The 18564-nt window shown below is 40.3% G+C and overlaps 1 protein-coding gene across 6 annotated transcripts in view; it reads right to left on the reverse strand.

Annotated features, from left to right (window-relative positions):
• Positions 1 to 3544: 3544 nt before the first annotated feature.
• The window catches only part of LOC105476281 (Myb/SANT DNA binding domain containing 2), a 33859-nt gene continuing 18839 nt past the window's right edge, over positions 3545 to 18564 (reverse strand). Inside the window, exons 1-4 of one of the 6 annotated variants that reach the window (XM_071075765.1) lie at positions 15407 to 18011; positions 11732 to 11987; positions 10044 to 10104; positions 3545 to 5072 (exon numbers count right to left, since the gene is read on the reverse strand). In XM_071075765.1, the coding sequence (XP_070931866.1) occupies positions 4220 to 5072; positions 10044 to 10104; positions 11732 to 11987; positions 15407 to 15589 (1353 nt within the window). In that variant the 5' untranslated portion in view covers positions 15590 to 18011 and the 3' untranslated portion in view covers positions 3545 to 4219. Of the gene's footprint in view, positions 5073 to 10043; positions 10105 to 11731; positions 12566 to 15406; positions 18012 to 18564 lie in introns of those variants that run through there. The other 5 variants (XM_071075766.1, XM_011732061.3, XM_011732059.3 and 2 more) reach the window with 5 other exon arrangements.

Below are 18564 nucleotides of genomic sequence, written 5' to 3' on the forward strand. Positions count from 1 at the left end.
GCAGACCCCAACCCAGGCTGGAGGATTACTCCGGCCTGTGCCTCATATTCCGAGCAGGGAAGGTTGGCACAAAATAGTCCCAGGAGCTGAGCGGGAAACTGAGGCAATGTGCATGCTGCTCCCAGCTTAGCCCCTGAAATGAGCGGCGTACAGGCCTGATGTTGACTGGGGAGGAGGGGCGGCTGCGAGAAGGAAGACAGGACAGTCCCTCCGTTTCTTCTTTATACCCCGAATCTTCAGTGCCTCCCATTCCCGCAGTGAAAGGCTCAGGCGCGCGCTGATCCTTTAATTCCCGAGACTAGATCTTGTTCGTTGTGAATTGAATTTAACGCCCCCCTCCCCGTGCCATTCGGTCAAAAGGCACCTCTGCGCCCTCTGGCGGCCGCTGCTCCCTTACAGAAAGGCACGCACCTGTTCTTGCTTTTCTGTCCAACAGCCAAAAAAAAAAAAAGAAAAAAGAAAAAAGAAAAAGAAAAAGAAAAAGATGCTTCAAACATCCCAGCACAGCTCAACCACCCAGCAAAGGTCAGTGAGGGCAGAAAGCATAACAACGATTTCCTGGCGCTGCCCGCGGCTGTCTGGGAAGAAAAGCAGCCAGGCCTGCGGGATTCCATTTACTGTACATAGTTCTGTTGTTTTAACAGAGTGTAGTCCCTGGGCCCACACCTCACACAAGGTCTTTTTCTATACAGTGCCCCATTCGCCCTCTCAGCTGCTTCTTCCTAGTGTGATCTGCCTGGCTCCTCTTCAAATACCTGCCTTGCAGTGACTTTGAGAAATGCCTATGCAAACACAAAATTGCTCATGCAAACCCTGGAATCTAGTACTTGGCAGCTCAGTGGAGGCAAAGACAACAGGAAGAGATACCTGCCAGTCTCACACTCTTGTGTAGGGAGCTACAAACTTGGACTTGGCCAAGCAGATTGTGTGGTGGGGTTGGGGGCTGTTGTTTGGTTTTCCTATTCCATCACACTCAAATTTTTCTTGGCTTTAGTCTGCATTGCAAACCATCTCTTGTAAACACCCCTCCTTTGTTTCCAGACAAGTCACCCCAAATAAGTAACTCCTTCCAAGAGAGGAAGTACAAAGTCTTTTGGTTCTAACCTAGAAACACCAAGTATCTAATCACACAGGCTGTGCTTATCCTGGTCAAGTGCTACATAAGGTGTAGCCTCAACATTCATTCCCTGTAGCTAACTTTTCCTTCAGAATCCAATCCCAAATTACATCTGACATGGGAAGTAAAGCTGCAACCAATGATCTGTAGTCAGTGAATGTCTCCATGCGACACAGGGGCAGTCTTTTCAAGATTCTTTGACCCTAGAGAATTGTCCTCACTATCTCCTGTCTCCTATTTCAGCAATTTCTTTCCTCTGACCCTGACGCAGTCAAGTAGTAGAAGTTAGCAGAGTAGCTCCATTACTTTGTGAAAGTTTTGGCCAAGATTCATTTTAGGGTGGACTGCTCTCCACCCTGGGGTAAATGACACAGATGATCTATGTGTGACCTGGGAACTGCTTACATAAACATGTGTGCAAGAGCTAAGTTCACAGTTTCATCTGTTAGAGACTTGCAGGTCATTAGTGTTTCTTCCAATCACATCTCATCTTAGATTTCAAAAGTAATTCCTAGTATTTACCTTTACATTTGAATATACTTTCTCTGTCCCCCTTGAATCAGTTATAAAGCTTCATTAAGGTCTAAATAGTACATTTTTTATTTTTGGCAATGCTCATAGTTATCTGACATCCTGCTATCTTCTTTTCTAGACTGTTCTGGCCAAAGAGACTGGAGATCCAGTATCAGCAAGGTACTTTCTTGGTAAACCTCCATTTCCCAATGCTCATCTTTGTCCTCTACCCCCCACCCATCCCAAAGCAAATGGTGAAAACATCTATTGGATCCAGCCTTTGCTATCTTCTCCATGCCGCTCGTAGTGGGTCTAGCAATGTCCCATTCTCGGTAACGTTCAGTAGGTCTAAAACATCCTTGCGAAATGTTCCCCAAGTGTTCTGCCCCAGCTAAGCAACTAACAACAATGGGAAGACGCAGAAAAAAAAATGCATAGAGCATAATGTTAGTTTTGGGGCTGGTCAGTGGCAACATTTTAGAGATGCCATGAAGTATTCCTGGTAATAATGCTTGTTCCTACAGCATTTAGCACTGAATACTATGAGATTATGGCTAAAAGATGGTCAAGACTGCCTCAGCCTTTAGGATCAGAATTCTAAGTTCCAAAGAAGAGCAAACTCAGGAGGATTTCCTCAGGCCTCTGCCTATAGATGCTGCCTGGGGGGAACAGGTGCCACACTCAAAACATTCTCAAGATATTTATATTCTCCCTGAACTAGTACCCAACTCCATAACCCCAGACTCAAATATTTAACAGAAATAAAAGCCATCTCATTGATTATAAGCTCTCTAGTTATTACAAAGATAAGCATCAATCAACCAACAGGCATCAGAATGAGAAAATCACTGATCTGAGAACATTCCGGCTGCAGGAAAAGAACACTTTTTGTTAATATGCAACTGTATCTTCAGTAGTATAGAAAAACGAGAAGAATGAGAGTTCTTACCTGGATTTGCAGCCCACTTTAAGCAGAGTACCTGAGAGATGCTGGGAAATCATAAAGATAAATAACCAATCCAACAAGTTCCTGCCATGAGACCAAAGTGATCCTTGACTACTCTGTTAGTAAGCGATTCTCAGCCAAGGGTACTAACCTGTAAGTGGAGTGGTGATTGGCCCATTAGAAATATCTGAAAGATCTAAATGTGACAGCTACCTTCCTAATGGACTTATACCTGTCAATTCCCTCTCCTAAAAAAATACTTTTGGGCTGGCCCCACTGGCTCATACCTGTAATCCCAGCACTTTGGGAAGCCAAGGTGGGAGGATTGCTTGAGGACAAAAGTTTGAGACTAGCTCGGTGGAAACATAGCACAATCCCTGTCTCTACCAAAAAAAGAAAAAAAAAAGTGAAAACATTGCTGGTGTGGTGGCACTCGAGAATGTAGTCTCAGCTGCTCAGGAAGCTTTGAGGCAGGAGGATTACCTGAGCCCCGGAGTTTGAGGCTGCAGTGAGCTATGATTGCACTCCTGCACTCCACCCTAGGTGACAGCAAGACCTTGGGTGACAGAGCAAGACCCTATCTAAAAAAAAAAAAAAAAGATGTTTCTACTGGATCTTCCTTCCTTTTGAGAGACAGCAAGATTATATCAATTTTCCAGTTGTACTCCTTGAGAGCTGCCCCTGAGTACGGAGTGTAAAAGATGAGGAATGAGTCTTTTACAAATTCATGTACTTAGGGTCAAAAGGATTATCCCAGTCATTTTTAAAAGAATTACAAAATGAGATGTCCAGTGACCTTTGGTACTCTGACAATAATGACATTGGTCAGTGAGGTATAGAGAATGAAAGGATGTGAAGATACCCTGCCCTGTTTGTTCTCTTCATTCTTAGCAGTAAAGTCAGAGCACAGCCCCCACTGCCAGTGTGGCCACACTCTGCTACAAAAAGCTCAACTACTACGCCAAGGGGCCAGGAATTACTTTAATTTTTTTTTTTTTAAAAGGTTTAAATGGCAACACAACTGTAAAGTTGGTACATCACAGAAACAAAGGTCTTTGCAGGCAACACTGATTGGAAATAGCAAAACACTTGGTTGGTGAAAAAAATGAAACTAAATTATATACAATAGTAGCTAAGGGTGATACTGAAAAACAGTCTTTTTAACTGTGAATCAAGATTTAACTTGCCATTATCTATTGCTTATTTATTCAGGGTTGTAAATATTACTTATATAGAGACACAGAGATGTGTAAAAATGAAACATTGTGAAAAAAATACAATTTTTCAATTTCATATGAAACTCAAAGTATAAGTTTTGTCCAATATGGAATGTACCTACATTTGTTTATATTAGGGCTCTAAAATCCATTTAAAAATTGTTTTTCTGTTTTTAAAAAAGAAATAGCTGACCCACCATGCAAGTTCGCTATATATCTTGCTTGCTCAAAATGAGCATTTTCAGGTGAGGTCTGTTTTTTCTGGCCCAAGTCTACTATGATTCCTTAGAAGTCGTACTGGCCCAACTGAAGAAAGGGTTTCCATGAAGAGTCTGATGGTGGCATCTGGATGAGGGGTGGTCCAGGTAATGGGAAGAGAGTAGAGAAGAAGGAGCTAAGAGCCCAAATCCTTATGAAGGATGACATTTAGTTGTTAAATTTTAAGGGGTATCCAATGGCTTTTTCCAGGCACTCAACTAAAGAGCCTGCAGAAAGAAAATCCCTCTCTACTTCTACAAATTTGATGTAGATGGATTTGGGAGAAACTCCGGGATCCACAATACAGTTCTGAGACAAAAACCCATTAATACCAACCCAATCTTTGCTGAAGGTTTTGGTATTTGCTTGGAAATGTAAAAATAAGCACTGCTGCAGAGTCCTGACCTCAGCAATCCCGAGGTAGCAATAGGTAATTCGGGTGGGTTCTATTTCCACCTGTAATGAGGTTTGTGCTGAAAGGGTTTCCAGGTCAACCCGGCCCTCTTTTCCTGGGTCCAGGGAACGCTGCTCCATGTGTGGTGAGAGGGGCCTCTCAATACATTCTTCATAGCCAATGGCATAAAGGCCTGGGCTTTTAGGAATACCCCCAGGCAATAAATATTGAACAACATTCCCACCAGTTGGTTTGGAGTGGGCAATGGGTATCCAGTCAATTTCCATGTGCAGCTCCAAGCACCTAGCTTCGCTAATAGTGATCTCTAAAAATTTGTAGTAAACATTTTTCCAGTTCATTTTCTGCACTCGGGTCATAATGATCCGTCCTTCAGGCTTCTCAGAGTTGAAGTACTCCCGAAGTCGCTTGCCAAGGGGCACCTGGGAGCTGATCTCAGCATAATGGTAACGGATATCCTCTTTCCAACGGGTGTTATAACCAATTCCAAAAATGGCCAGTTTATTAGAAAGATGGAGCCTTGAAAAGTCTGTCCAGCTCTGAAAAAGTTCCCATTTCAACTGTACCGATTCCAAAATCTGCACAATGTTCTGCATGATGTCTCTCTTCCTGGAAAGAGAAATAAAAGTCAAATTCCCTAAGTATCTAGAACAGCAGTGTCAGATAGAACTGTCTGTGATGATGGAAATGTTCTGTATCTGCTCTTCAATGTGGTGGCCACTAGAACATAAAATGTGGCTGAGGTATTACATTTTTAATTATATTTAGTTTAAAATTACATTTAAATAGCCACATGTGACTAGTAGCTACTGTACTGGGCAGTATAAGTCTAGATAATCAACCTATTAAAATGAAAGAAACACACCCCTAGCAAGTTTCTAAGAATTAATGATAAACTGCTTTCCGTGACTTCTATAGCCTCACTGTATAATCAGAATCCATACCTTAGACTCTAGGATTTCAGAAATCTATGGATCATAACATTTTAAAGTGGCTATTATGGCCTTTGGACCTAACTACTTACCAAAATAAGGTGAAAAATGCTGTATTTAGAAAAGAAAAGTATCTGGCATCACTTAAAATAATTAACAGCTTAATTTCTAACCTGGAAATTCAGAAAGTCCAATAATGGACTTTGTGTGTGCTGTGGGAAAATATACAACTGATTATGACTAATGACCTTTTGAAAATGACATTTTCTATTTGTCTGAAATTCATTACTAATCCCAAAATTAAAAGAAGTCAGGTTAGCACAGAATTAAGATCTGGGAATTCAGACGGAAAAGGCTCACATTAGGCTTAGATTTCAAGAGAGTAACATTCAAGATAATAAATTGAGACTGTGCTAGAAAACCCTTTATAAAGAGAAGCAAAAGAATTATTTCAATTTTGACTAGTATACTTAACAGAATAAGACAAAAATGCTGGAATTTTTTTTTTTTTTTAATTTCACAGGCTGCTTAAATCATGTAACTTGTATATATATGAAGCTATATAAAGTTTGTTTCTCAAGTACAGCAAAACTTTGATACTCGAAGATTGGTTTGTTAAATATTAACTTGGAAAGGAACTATTACCCTCCACATCAATTACAGGTTTAACCTACAAAAACACTCAACCACCACACTTACATACAATCACACACAGGCAAGAGAGGGGTGTGTGTGCTAACAGGTTCTTGAAAAAAGGCTCTGGAAGGAGCTCGATCCTTGAGACTTTTCCTGTTACATTCTCATACCTTCTAGGGGAGGAGCTTTAGGAACATTCTGGGGAGGCTTCACATGGCCATTCTCAGTCTGTCCTCTCGCTCTCCTTGACTTCCTTTGCAAGATGGCAAAGAATTAATATTTTGTTATCAGCTGCTTCTTGGAGCTAAGACTGCCCTGAATTTACCGTCTATCCTTTAGTTTGTCTTGAAAGCTTTCAAGTATGAGAGTGGTTATCTAGATGAAATCACTACATTCTCAGGGAATTATTCCCCTTCTCAGAGGAGACAAAAGCACTTGGTCACTTTTATGATGTCTGATTGTGGTGCTTATGAGGCTAAGACATAGATCATATTTCTGCATAAGTTGATGCTTTAAAGGAAAATTCTCTTTCATAGCTACCATCTTTCCCTGCCCTCCTTTGAAATGTTTTATTGATCTTACAGAGGACTATGCTAAGGAGTTGGGATGGAGAGCAGAGATTTTTGTCTATTATGCTCAGTGAAGTATCCCAATGCCTGACATATAATAGGCACTTGAGAAACGTGTTGAATAAATGAGCAGACTAGGAGATTAGCTAGGTTCAGCTAATCCCACCTATACCTAAGGAGAAAAAGCAATCCCATGCCCAAATCATGTTATTTTATTTAGCATTCTCATGGCACTAATGCTATAGTCAGACCCTGCAAAGAACCGTTTTAAAGAAACTCTTGGCCTACCCAGACCTTGTTCAGAATCTCTCACCCCGAGAGCTAAAACCTGGAGGAGAGGCAGCCAGGCTGGATACTTCTGCAAAGCCTGTCAGTTTCCTGCCCTGCTGATCTGAGCCTGAAGCTGATTTGGACTCAAGATTCACACCAGCATTTCAAAGCTCTGGAGCACAATGAGAACTAGACTCATTAACTGTTATTTAAACATTTATAATTGTTATTTAAACTTTTAAATTACTCATTGTTATTTAAACAATTCCTGAGAACTGTCTGTTAGATTTCCTGGTTTTTCACGTTCCAATCACCAGAAAAGTTTAAGTGGTTTGAGGCTGGTGAAGTGAAATCCATAAAATTTGAGTTCATTCCTAGTTATATCAACTGGGCCTCCCGTGAAGGTCCTGAATGATTATAAGGAAGAGATAGGACATTGTAGTGAAAAACCAGTGACTTTTTTTGGAGAGTAAGGGTTTGAAAGTATAGATTTTGTTATAACTTTTTTTTGTTTTTTGGAGATAGGATCTTGCTCTGTCACCCAGGCTGGAATGCATGACTCACCGGAGCCCGGACCTCCCAGACTCAAGTAATTCTCCCGCCTCAGCCTTCTGAGTAGCTGGGACTACAGGCATATGCCACTATACCCAGCTAATTTTAAAATTTTTTGTAGAGATGGGGGTCTATCTATGTTGCCCAGGCTGGTTTTGAATTCCTGGGCTCAAGCAATCCTCCTGTCTTGGCTGCCCAGGATGCTGGGATTACAGGCATGAGCCACCACTCTTTGCCTTGTAATAACTCACTTTTTTTTCGAGACAGAGTCTCACTCTGTTATCCAGGCTGGAGTGCAGTGGCACCATCTCGGCTCACTGCAAACTTTGCCTCTTGGGTTCAAGCGATTCTTGTGCCTCACCCTCACCAGTAGCTGGGATTATAGGTGTGTGCCACCACGCTCAGCTAATTTTTTTTTGAGACAGAATCTGGCACCTCCATGTCCCAGGTTCAAGCAATTCTCTTGACTCAGCCTCCCAAGTAGCTGGGATTACAGGCAACTGCTACCACGCCTGGCTAATTTTTTGTATTTTAGAGACAGGGTTTCACTATGTTGGCTAGGCTGGTCTTGAACTCCTGACCTCATGATCCGCCTGCACCAGCCTCCCAAAGTGCTGCAATTACCGGCATGAGCCACCGCACCAGGCCTAATTTTTGTATTTTTACTAGAGACAGGGTTTCACCATGTTGGCTAGCTGGTCTCAAACTCCTGACCTCAAGTGATCCACCCACCTCAGCCTCCCAAAGTGCGGCGATTAAAGGCGGGAGCGTGAGCCATCATGCCTAACTTATTTTTTTTACAACAATAATCAGTTTCCCTTCCTTTGGTACACTTTGATGTCACACTCCTAAGAGACAACTACTTCCCAATAAGAAATGGCCTTAAACTTACTGATGTGGGCGATTAGTTTCTTTTTTGAGAAATGAAATAATGGCTACCATTTGGGGGAAAAACTCCTCATCCCTGAACTCTCACCCTCTTCTCAGACATGGAATCAGATGACAACGGGAATTCTTTGATTCCAAAGAGAGACTCTGAAAAAGAAACGAGCATTTACAAAGGGGAGGTGATAGTGGTGGCTTGCTGAATAAAAACAACTAATGTGGCCGGAAACTGGCTCACGCCTGTAATCCCAACACTTTGGGAGGCCGAGGCAGGTGGATTACTTGAGGTCAGGAGCTCGAGATCAACCTGGCCAACATGGCAAAACCCCATCTCTACTAAAAATACGAAAATTAGTCGGGCATGGTGACGCGCCTGTAGTCCCAGCTACTCAGGCTGGAATTACAGGTGCTCGCAGTGAGCTGAGATTGCACCACTGCGCTCCAGCCTGGATGATGGAGTAAGACTGTCTCAAACAAACAAACAAACAAAAAACAACTAGTGCTTTCTTGTTGTGCTGCCTGTCACCTATCACAGCCCTTTTTGCCTCTTCTCTGCCATCTCTCTGACATCAAGATCACATGTGTGGGATGAAGCACCCAAGAATGAGTGGGTGCTAACAATACTCCAAGGTTAACAGGTGAAAAAAATGAATGGTGTTCCTTACTTTCCCTATAAATTTTCTGTCAGTATATTCCCCTCAGTAATTGTATTTAATCAGGGACTCACTTAAAGCTATTAAAAAGAACCACAAATATAATGTCACTGGTAATTCCAAGAACTACGATGTCCTTGCACAAAAGATAATGCTAAACTCGGGGAAGATCAAGTTGTGTGGACCAGGGAGGACCCTGTCCCTGGACTTTCTTAGACTTTCCTCTAGCAACTGCTTTCTTCTCCAAATGTATAATAGGCCATCTAAGAGCTTTCTTTTTGATTCCCAAAATACTTCAGGTGTCCCTCTGGTCTGCCTCTCATTTCACCTAACCTCAGATAAACTCAGGTTCCTGTGACTCATCTTTGTGCCTTAATTAAACATCCAGATGTCCACATCCACACACAGTCAAACACCATAAACACGCCTGCTTTCCTGTAACACATTTATTTCTTCTTCTATACAAAATTATCAACATTTTAGCTAATCACTGGAAGAGTTAAGCTAAGACGTGAAAGAATGTATAGACATCTGGCTGGGTGCGGTGGGTGGCTCACGCATGTAATCCCAGCACTTTGGGAGGCTGAGGCGGGCGGATCACCAGGTCAGGAGATTGAAACCATCCTGGCTAACACGTTGAAACCCCGTCTCTACCAAATATACAAAAAATTAGCTGGGCGTGTTGGTGGGCATCCACCAACTACATAGCTGCGTAGTCCCAGCTACGCTGGAGGCTGAGGCAGGAGAATGGCGTGAACCCTGGAGGTGGAGCTTGCAGTGAGCAGAGATTGCACCACTGCGCTCCAGCCTGGGTAACCGAGCGAGACAAAAAAAAAAAAAAAAAAAAAAAAAAAAAAGAAGAATGTATAGACATCACAGTTCTTGGAATTACCAGTGATGCTATGTTTGCGATGCTTTCTAATAGCTTTAAGTGAGTCCCTGATTAAATCTAAAGAATGAATAGACATGCCTCCTTGGTGAATGGCCGGAACTTTCGTAACATGTCTAAATATTTTCTGATCTTCCCAATGGTCATTAAACTTAGGCAGACACACTTTCTGGAAAGGTGAAGCATCTACTTACTGTGCTTCTTCAGAAGACTCTTGTTTTATTTTTAATGTTCTCTTTGTGACAGGTATTTCATCTGAAAAGCAAATATTTTGAAACAAGTTATGTTTTCCTAAGTGGTGGCATGCATGTATGTAGATAAGTAGCTATGTTTACTGATCATCCCATACTTTCCAAAACCAGGCTTTTATTCTAGTGTCAAACACTGTCCAATATCAGATTTATAAATATAGCTCTTATATAATGAGATGCATACATTCATATGCAAGATCAGAAACCAGCTCGACAAGTATAAAATTCTTCAAGGTCACCAGTGGATTTCCAGCTAGGAGCTTAAAGCTTAATTTCACTGCAGACATGATTTTAAAAGGATAAGAATAAAAATAATTCTGTTCTATTTAGATTTTCTATGTAGGTTTTATAAAGCAATTATTCCCCCAATATCAGGATCAACACATTCTGCATATTGCTTTTTTCCCAAAGGTTTGAGTGACTTAACTCTCTACGGCAAAACCAGTGTTATGGAATGCCAAAGTAATTTAGACCTTATTACTCCTTTGAAATTAATCGGTAGTGATCGCTTACCATCTACCCCTTTTATTCTTCTAATCGTTAAGTCCATCTCTTATACGCTGTTAGTCTTATAGTTTTATAATATTTTTAAAACAACATTGCTAAGAAACATATTAGCATTTAGTCCTTTTTCTTTGGAATTAACATTTTTCTATCATCAAGAATTTGGTAAAAAAACAGAGCCCATGGACTTTTATCTAAAGCTCAGGGAGCATGTTTATACTGCCAATCCGACCTATACCTCCTTGGGGGTTGCCTGAGCACCAAGGGCTGGGAGCAAGAACATATCCTTCTAAGTGAGCACTCATTACACAACCTGCTCTTAATGTATAATGGCTGATTGATCAGTACTTCCAAATTATGCAATCAAATTCTGAAAATAAAAATTGGAGCATGTAATGAGCAAAAAACAGAAAAACCCCACAACTACATATACACTCTTAGGCCTTACAAATTTACATTTCATGACCAGGAATTTTATTTTCCATTTTTAATGCCTATGACTGTATAAATCATTCCAGCTACTGCTGGAATGGGATCCCTTAAGAAGTGTGAAGGAATATGATCACACAGTTCAAATATCAGCTCTACTGAAGATAAATGGAGGCTTCCCCTCAATTTTTGTTCAGGCTCAAGTCTGGGAGAAGACCTTTTCCAAATCATAAACAGAAAAGAAAAATATATTTGGGATAAAGGAAGGAATTCCTAAGAACTACATCTATAGCAGTTGGGCCAAGAGTCATTATCTTAGCAGTCATCTTAGAACTAGAAGGTACAGGATACTTAGAATTGCATAGGATGTTACCTGTCACGGAGGGTACTTGTATAGCTGAGAATTAGAAATTCTTCTGTGTCTTTGGGAATCTTGCTGGTAAATAACTTGCCAAATGAACAACATCAAGCACCAGTTGGCAGTTTAAGGCTAAACCAAGGATGCCTATATTGCCCCAAATAGACTGGGACGTGCAAATTCATAAAAGACATATAAGGCAGAGATGCCCTTTATGCCTCGTGCTGGCCACTATAAGGAACAGTACCGAAGATATTTACAGATACGAAGTACGGGTGCACATACATAAAGGTATATAAATACACACAAATGTAAGTATCATATATGTTGGCTTTCTTACCCAATTCCTGATCTGTTGGATAGCCATGGAGATCCTGACTGTGGTTTCCCCAGTCCTCCTGTGAATAGTCCTCCATAGTGCTGCCATCTGACTCCAGCTCCTGGTACAAGCCACTACTGTTAATAAGTACAGGCTGGCAGGGCTGAGCATCCCATCCTCCCTGACCAAACACCTGTTCCAACTGTTCAAATGTGTAACTGCTCTTTCTTTTCCCAACACCATGTTCTTTCACCCGACTGTAACACCTGCGAAGGGTCTAAGACACAAAGTCTTTTGTTATTCCTTTAAAGCTGTACTTCCTCTTCCAGGTACGGACCACAGATATTAATTACTATTAGACAGACACAGACAGACAAACATAGACACATTGTTACAGGAATGCTAGATTTCAAATTCATTATTATATTAGAAAAAAAATACTAATTTAGCATTTACTCAAACATGTTATAATTAAAACAATTATTTTGCAATTAATTATCCATTAAACAACAAGAAACATTACAACATTATTGCATGTACCCCATACACATATTTTTATACCCCCACCCCCATTTAAAAAGAATAAGGGGGGGGAAAAAAAACAAGAAATACCAGCCAGCCAATAGGATGCACACCTGCCACAGAAGAGAGAGAGTTGCTATTGTGCCCAGAATTTGGAAAAAGTGAGGGAAGGGAGGACAGAAAGAAGAATTTCCCAAAGCAAAGAATACCTGACTTACTCTTGATTAAGAAGGAATGAATACGGGGTAAAAATAATTGCCTAAACAAATTAGCTAGTAAAACATATTACTTACATAGTTGTATTCCTTACTAACTCAGTCTTTGTGGAAGCCGCTAAAATTTGAAACAGAGGTCAAATCAATAATGCTACAAATTCCAGGTCTCAAACATCAATGATCAAGAAACAGTACACTAAGACCTACGTCTAAAACTAGACAATCTACTAGTCTATTCTACCAACTCAAGCTGCCAGATAAACAAACCAACAAATGAAGCCAGTGATTTCTTTTTGGGGGGAAGGACAGGGCAGAGGGGTGTAATTTCACTTCCTTTTCTGCCATGTGACACACAGCAAATAAATATCATTATGCAAGTCCACAGATAAAACCTGAATAATTTTATTCTCTTGTATAACCCTTCCATTTTTACCATGGTCTTTATTTCTAACACATATTTCTGATTATTAGCCCAGTTTCTTGAGTTTAATGGTACATCTAATGCTATCTTATATGGCATTTCAAAAGATAAACCAAGGGCTTAATCCCAGCTTCCAAATTTAGTTAAGTTGCAACCAGTCTCTATCCCATCTCTGCCTCCCTTTGTTCCTTCTAATCTCCCTTCTCATTTACTGAGTTTCACTAAGAATTTTCTTGAAATAAGATCTCTTTTCCCTGGTGGCTACCAAATACTTTCTAACTCAACTGTTCAAAAGTAGTTCACCTCAGACTTAATTTATAGGCACTGCCAGACTAAATTTCTCCTAAACGTGAGATTGCAATCGATAAGCCAATATGTTAATTATTTTCACCAAACTAAAACAACTCTTAGTAATCTCTATAGAGCCTCCAAGGAAGTTCAGTCTCTTTATTTATTTATTTTTTGAGACGGCATCTCGCTCTTGTTGCCCAGGCTGGAGTGCAATGGCGCCATCTCGGCTCACCGCAACCTCCACCTTCTGGGTTCAAGCGATTCTCCTGCCTCAGCCTCCCGAGTAGCTGGGATTACAGGCATGAGCCACAATGCCCAGCTAATTTTGTATTTTTAGTAGAGACGGGGTTTCTCCATATTGGTCAGGCTGGTCTCGAACTCCTGACCTCAGGTGATCCACCCGCCTTGGCCTCCCAAAGGGCTGGGATTACAGGCATGAGCCACCACACCTGGCCAGGAAGTTCAGTATCTTTAATTCACAGTTGACAATCTATAAGATACTCTGTCAGATACTTTAAAAATTTGTCCCTTGAAGCCAGAAATCTAGATGGGTAAAAGGAATAATAAAACAACATGTGTGATGATCTTCGTCACACAAAAACAGAGCAACAATTGAGAGTCTCCCACCCTAAAGCCAGCCGGCCTACCCTCTGCACAAGCACCTGCCTCATTCTCCCTTTCTTGAGATCTCTTCCAGAGCCTCAAATGATGCCTTAGAGAACTGAGGTTTCCAACAATACACTCTTTATTAAAGTGTTTCTTCTTCCTCTTTGTAAAAGACAGTCACAATCACATAAGACAAAACTTTCTAGAACAATATAGGCAAATACGTGTCATGGGCAAACCTTCCAATGGAAGGAGACAAATGCCTGCAGCAGAGCTCATTTGACTTTCTGCACACTCCCCCTTTCCCAGCGCCCTCTGCCCTCCTTGCAGGGATTGGAATTTGAATTCCAAACATCCCTTGCCAATTTATTTTTATCTCACAATGTCTAGTTTCTGCCTCCAAGAACACCCCAACCACTCTTTTCAACTCCTCCAAGGACCGTAAATGGAGAGTCCCAACCATGTCCCTTTCACCCTTCCAAGGCCATAAATGGAGAAGGAAACCATGCCACTGCTCACTACTTACTGACTGCCTGGAGAAAAGCATTCAGCACACACAACAGCCCAGTTGGCTCTGTTGCTGAGGGTTATTTCAGAAGTCAGGGAATAAAACTAACATTCCTTTGAAGAAAGGTGCCACACTTATCAGGAAGTGACACGAGCATAAGCAAAGCCACCAATCTCTGGCAACAGACATGGGAGGAAACCACAGAAAAGACTTACTCTCTTTGGAACCACCAAATTGAGCTTGGCTTATGTAATTGTGAATAAGGAAACTAGCAGTATCTAATGGTTACAGATATGGAAGGAAAGTCAGGTGATACATTTTACAATTTATCAAAAGACACTAACAGACCTTGCTACCTCTTACTTTGTAGTGTACTTTTGTAATACACTTAAATAGTGCAATATGCTGGTATGTAAAATATCTATCAGGGGCCTGAAGGAAAGATGTTTGGTAACTTTTAAAACCATGATGGGAATTTGATGTATTGAAATCATGTTAAAAAAGATTTCCCAGCTGATTTTAACACTCTCAAGATATAAATGCACTTAGGAGGTAACTTCTGGGTTCAGTAAAGACCACAGATCCAAGGAGAGGCTATTTAAATCAACTAAGAAAAAAAAGAGTAAGAACTTAAACTTCGGCTTGACTGGTACTATAAGAAGCACCAGGATTTAGTTAAACTTGAGGGAGTTTAGAGATGGATAAAAAGGAACTGTGGAGACCTTCCAATTATCACCCTAATAAAGCAAAAAAGGTTACACTTTCCATACTCTAAATTAGCTAAAGCATGTAATTAAGACTGTGTGTGTCAACAGTCCTACATAAGCCAACTTAAAAACCTATTCTAGAGCTGAGATTACAATAATGCTCAGAAAAACGAAGCCTCAATTCCCATTTCAGACAGCTCTCAAATCCAACAAGAACCTCAGTTTGTCTTTCTTGGGAGAACCATGTCCTATTCAACACAAAAACCTTGCTTCCCTTCCTTCTTCCTTTATTTTACTCATCCTAGAAATTTGTAGTAACTTAAGCTTAATCGTTTCTAAAAATTAAGGTCTGGGGTGGGGGCAGAAATGTGCTTAAAATTATTAAAAACGATTCTATTCACAATTAGAGATTGTAATTTTCCTTACTGTCAGAAATCTCCCCAGTAAACTGACACGATGCTGTTGTCTCCCCCTGGAGGAAGAGTTGTGAGAGAATACTGTATCCTGAATGAAGCTGTAGGGATAGAGGTCAGGAGGAGTCAGGAAAACCTGGACTGAAGAACCAAAGCATGGGTAACAACTTGATAGGTGGTCAACCCAGGAGTTCATGGTATTTGATTTGGAAGCAATGGCAAGAGAATGCTTACTGAATTCACCGTGCCAAGTGCTTCATGACTACAAAGGGAAAAGAACCAGAGAAAAGACTTGAAAGATGTCCCATTACCAAAGCAGGGAGAAAAATAAGATGGCTGACAACTGACAATTTATAGGACAGAGTGAAAGTTTTGCCAAAGTTTAAGATTAGAGTAAAAGGAAATGAGAGAATAAAAAGATGACATTCATTGTGGATGAATGTATGGGGAGTCTATGGGGGAGGGGGAAGGTAAACAAAGGCAGGAGTTTTAGATTGGCAGGATTGGGGGTTTAACGGCAGCAATGCAGAGAAAGACCCAGGGTTACAGTACACGTAACATTAAATACAGTGCACAATGCAGCTATCTTGCCAAAGTAAGTAAATCCAGTATTGGGTTGGATAAGCAGAGGAATCACATGTAAGCTATGAAGGTGGCTCTTCCTCTCTATTCAGCACCGGTGAGGCCACAGCTGGAGCACAGCATTCAGTTCTGGGCATCGAACCAGCTACAAGAGAGGGAAATTGTAGAGTTCAGAAAAGGGCAAATAAAATATTGAAAGGCTTGGAAAATAAGATCTATAAGCAGGGACAGTGGTTTCATCAAAGCCCTTCCTGACATTATCTAAGCTCCTTTTGAGGTGAGATTAAGGTTTATTTTGCTTCAGTGTCCTCCAATCCTTTGACTTTCAGGAAATGGGAAGAATTAAATTCTTCCCTGGTAGGGCAAAGTAGAAAACAAACTAAATAAATCATAAAGGCATATGCCAACCAATTCCAGTATTGGCTTAATAATTTTCTCAAAGTTTGCCCCATTTCATACAATCATAAAATATTCACCAGGACAAAACCACTGTTCTAGCTAACTGACCATACATGGAATGGAGCAATATAATGTGGAGGAACAGAAATAAGGCATAACAGCTATATAAATGTATTGTTTAGAAAACATTGGCTTGATCAGTCTAAGATGTCAGATGAAAAATAAAGTCAATCTGCAGGGAGGACAGCTTAGTTATAATAGCAGGAAACAATGTTACAAGAAAAAACAAGCAGTGAAACAGATTTTCAAATGTAGTTGTCAAGCTGGCCACACTAGAAATGGATTACATAGTTATCTTAATCCACTGCCAAGTACACATGATAAATTTCAGATTCCTTTTACCCAAATGATTAAAGAGCACGCTTATTCACAAACAAGGCCTTAAAAATCACATATCATGCTCCACAAGAGATGAGGACATTTACGCTGGGAGTGAATTTCCAGTGACTGATATTCTTATAAAATTGTTAAAAATGATACCTCAGACTAAAGCAGATTTGTATTTTGAAGCAACAAAGGTCTTTGAGAAAAAGATCTTATTCCTTTAACATTACTGCTATTGTAACTGTTAAAACTAGTTGCTCTTAGTTAATTGAGGCAACAAAACAAAACAACACCATTTAATATCTTTAAGAAAAACATTAATTTCTTCAGCTATATTTTGTTACTGTGAGCATAAAAGTAGGAAAGAAAATTTCTTACGTAGCATACATAAATAAAAAAAACATTTCTGCACACAGTAAGAAACATGTTAAGAATCTAGCATAAATTTCTATATACATCTTTTAACACAGAGCTGTAACTAATGATTAGGAAATTACCTAAGGCAAAATCCATCTGGGGCCAGCAGAACTTTTGCTACCTTTTTTCTTAGGTTTTCTGTTCATTGATATCTGACAAACTGACTTGCCAATCCCCTAAATCCTTTAAAACCAACCAAACAAAAAAGCCTAAACAAAGTAAAACCAAAAAGAAAAACGTAGCAAACTTGTTTCAGACTTACTGCTGCAGAGCAAGTTTTGGCAAATACAAAATGTTTTTATTTTTCAAAATGTCTTTATTCTATCTTTTGCTTTTCCTTTCCAGGGCAGAAGTTCTTAACCTTTTTGAGTCATGGATCCGCTCCTCAGAAACATGCACACATACACAACCTGCCACATACAATTTCAAGGGGGTACGTGGACTCACTAAAGAGCCATACAAGAACCTCTTATTAAAAAACTCTGCTCCACATTACGTAGTTCTTTCCTCCATAAAATAGAACACATATTAGTTTGAAACCCTAAAATAAGGTAAACTTGTATCTTAAGGTTTTATAGGAGATTCTAAAGATTGAAACAACTATTTTAAGTACAATTGTCAGTTCACTCACTCTCCTGTTCATTTAGATGAAGCAGCACTAATATTTCCTTTAAGAGGTAAATTAGCCAAATTCCCATTTCTTGAAAGAAATAATTTCTATCAGTAAAAGCATACAAAGGCTGGGTACGGTGGCTCATGCCTGTAATCCCAGCACTTTGGGAGGCCAAGGCGGGCGGATCGCCTGAGGTCAGGAGTTTGAGACCAGCCTGGCCAATATGGTATAACCCCCGTCTCTACTAAAAAGACAAAAATCAGCCGGGCTTGGTGTTGGGCACCTGTAGTCCCAGCTACTTGGGAAGCTGAGGCAGGAGAATCACTTGAACCTGGGAGGTGGAGGTTGCAGTGAGCCAAGGTCGCACCACCGCACTCCAGCCTGGGTGCCAAGAGAGAGACTCTGTCTCAAAAAAAAAAAAAAAAAAAGAAAAAAGAAAAAAAAAAGTAAAAGCATACAAGGATATTACTTTACTCTTCTAAAAAAAATACAGCACTTCTTTCTACCTGCTGGGCAAGAAATCTTTTTTTCTGAAGTGATAATTAAGCAATATTAAATGATTCATTAGTTATGCTGATTATCTGTTCCAACTGCATCACACAGTACTTGATCATTCATTATCTGATTATCAATATAGATGCCAGATAAACTACCTCAAGTAACAACTTAAAACAGAAAAACACACATCCAGAAACAAGTACAGTAAAGTAAGTCTTGACTATGTTCCTCAGTAGTCTCTACGGTGAAGCTCTCACGTTTTCCTGCTTTAACACGCC

The sequence above is a fragment of the Macaca nemestrina genome, chromosome 12 (assembly GCF_043159975.1).
Source record: "Macaca nemestrina isolate mMacNem1 chromosome 12, mMacNem.hap1, whole genome shotgun sequence".
Classification (NCBI taxonomy): Eukaryota; Metazoa; Chordata; class Mammalia; order Primates; family Cercopithecidae; genus Macaca; species Macaca nemestrina.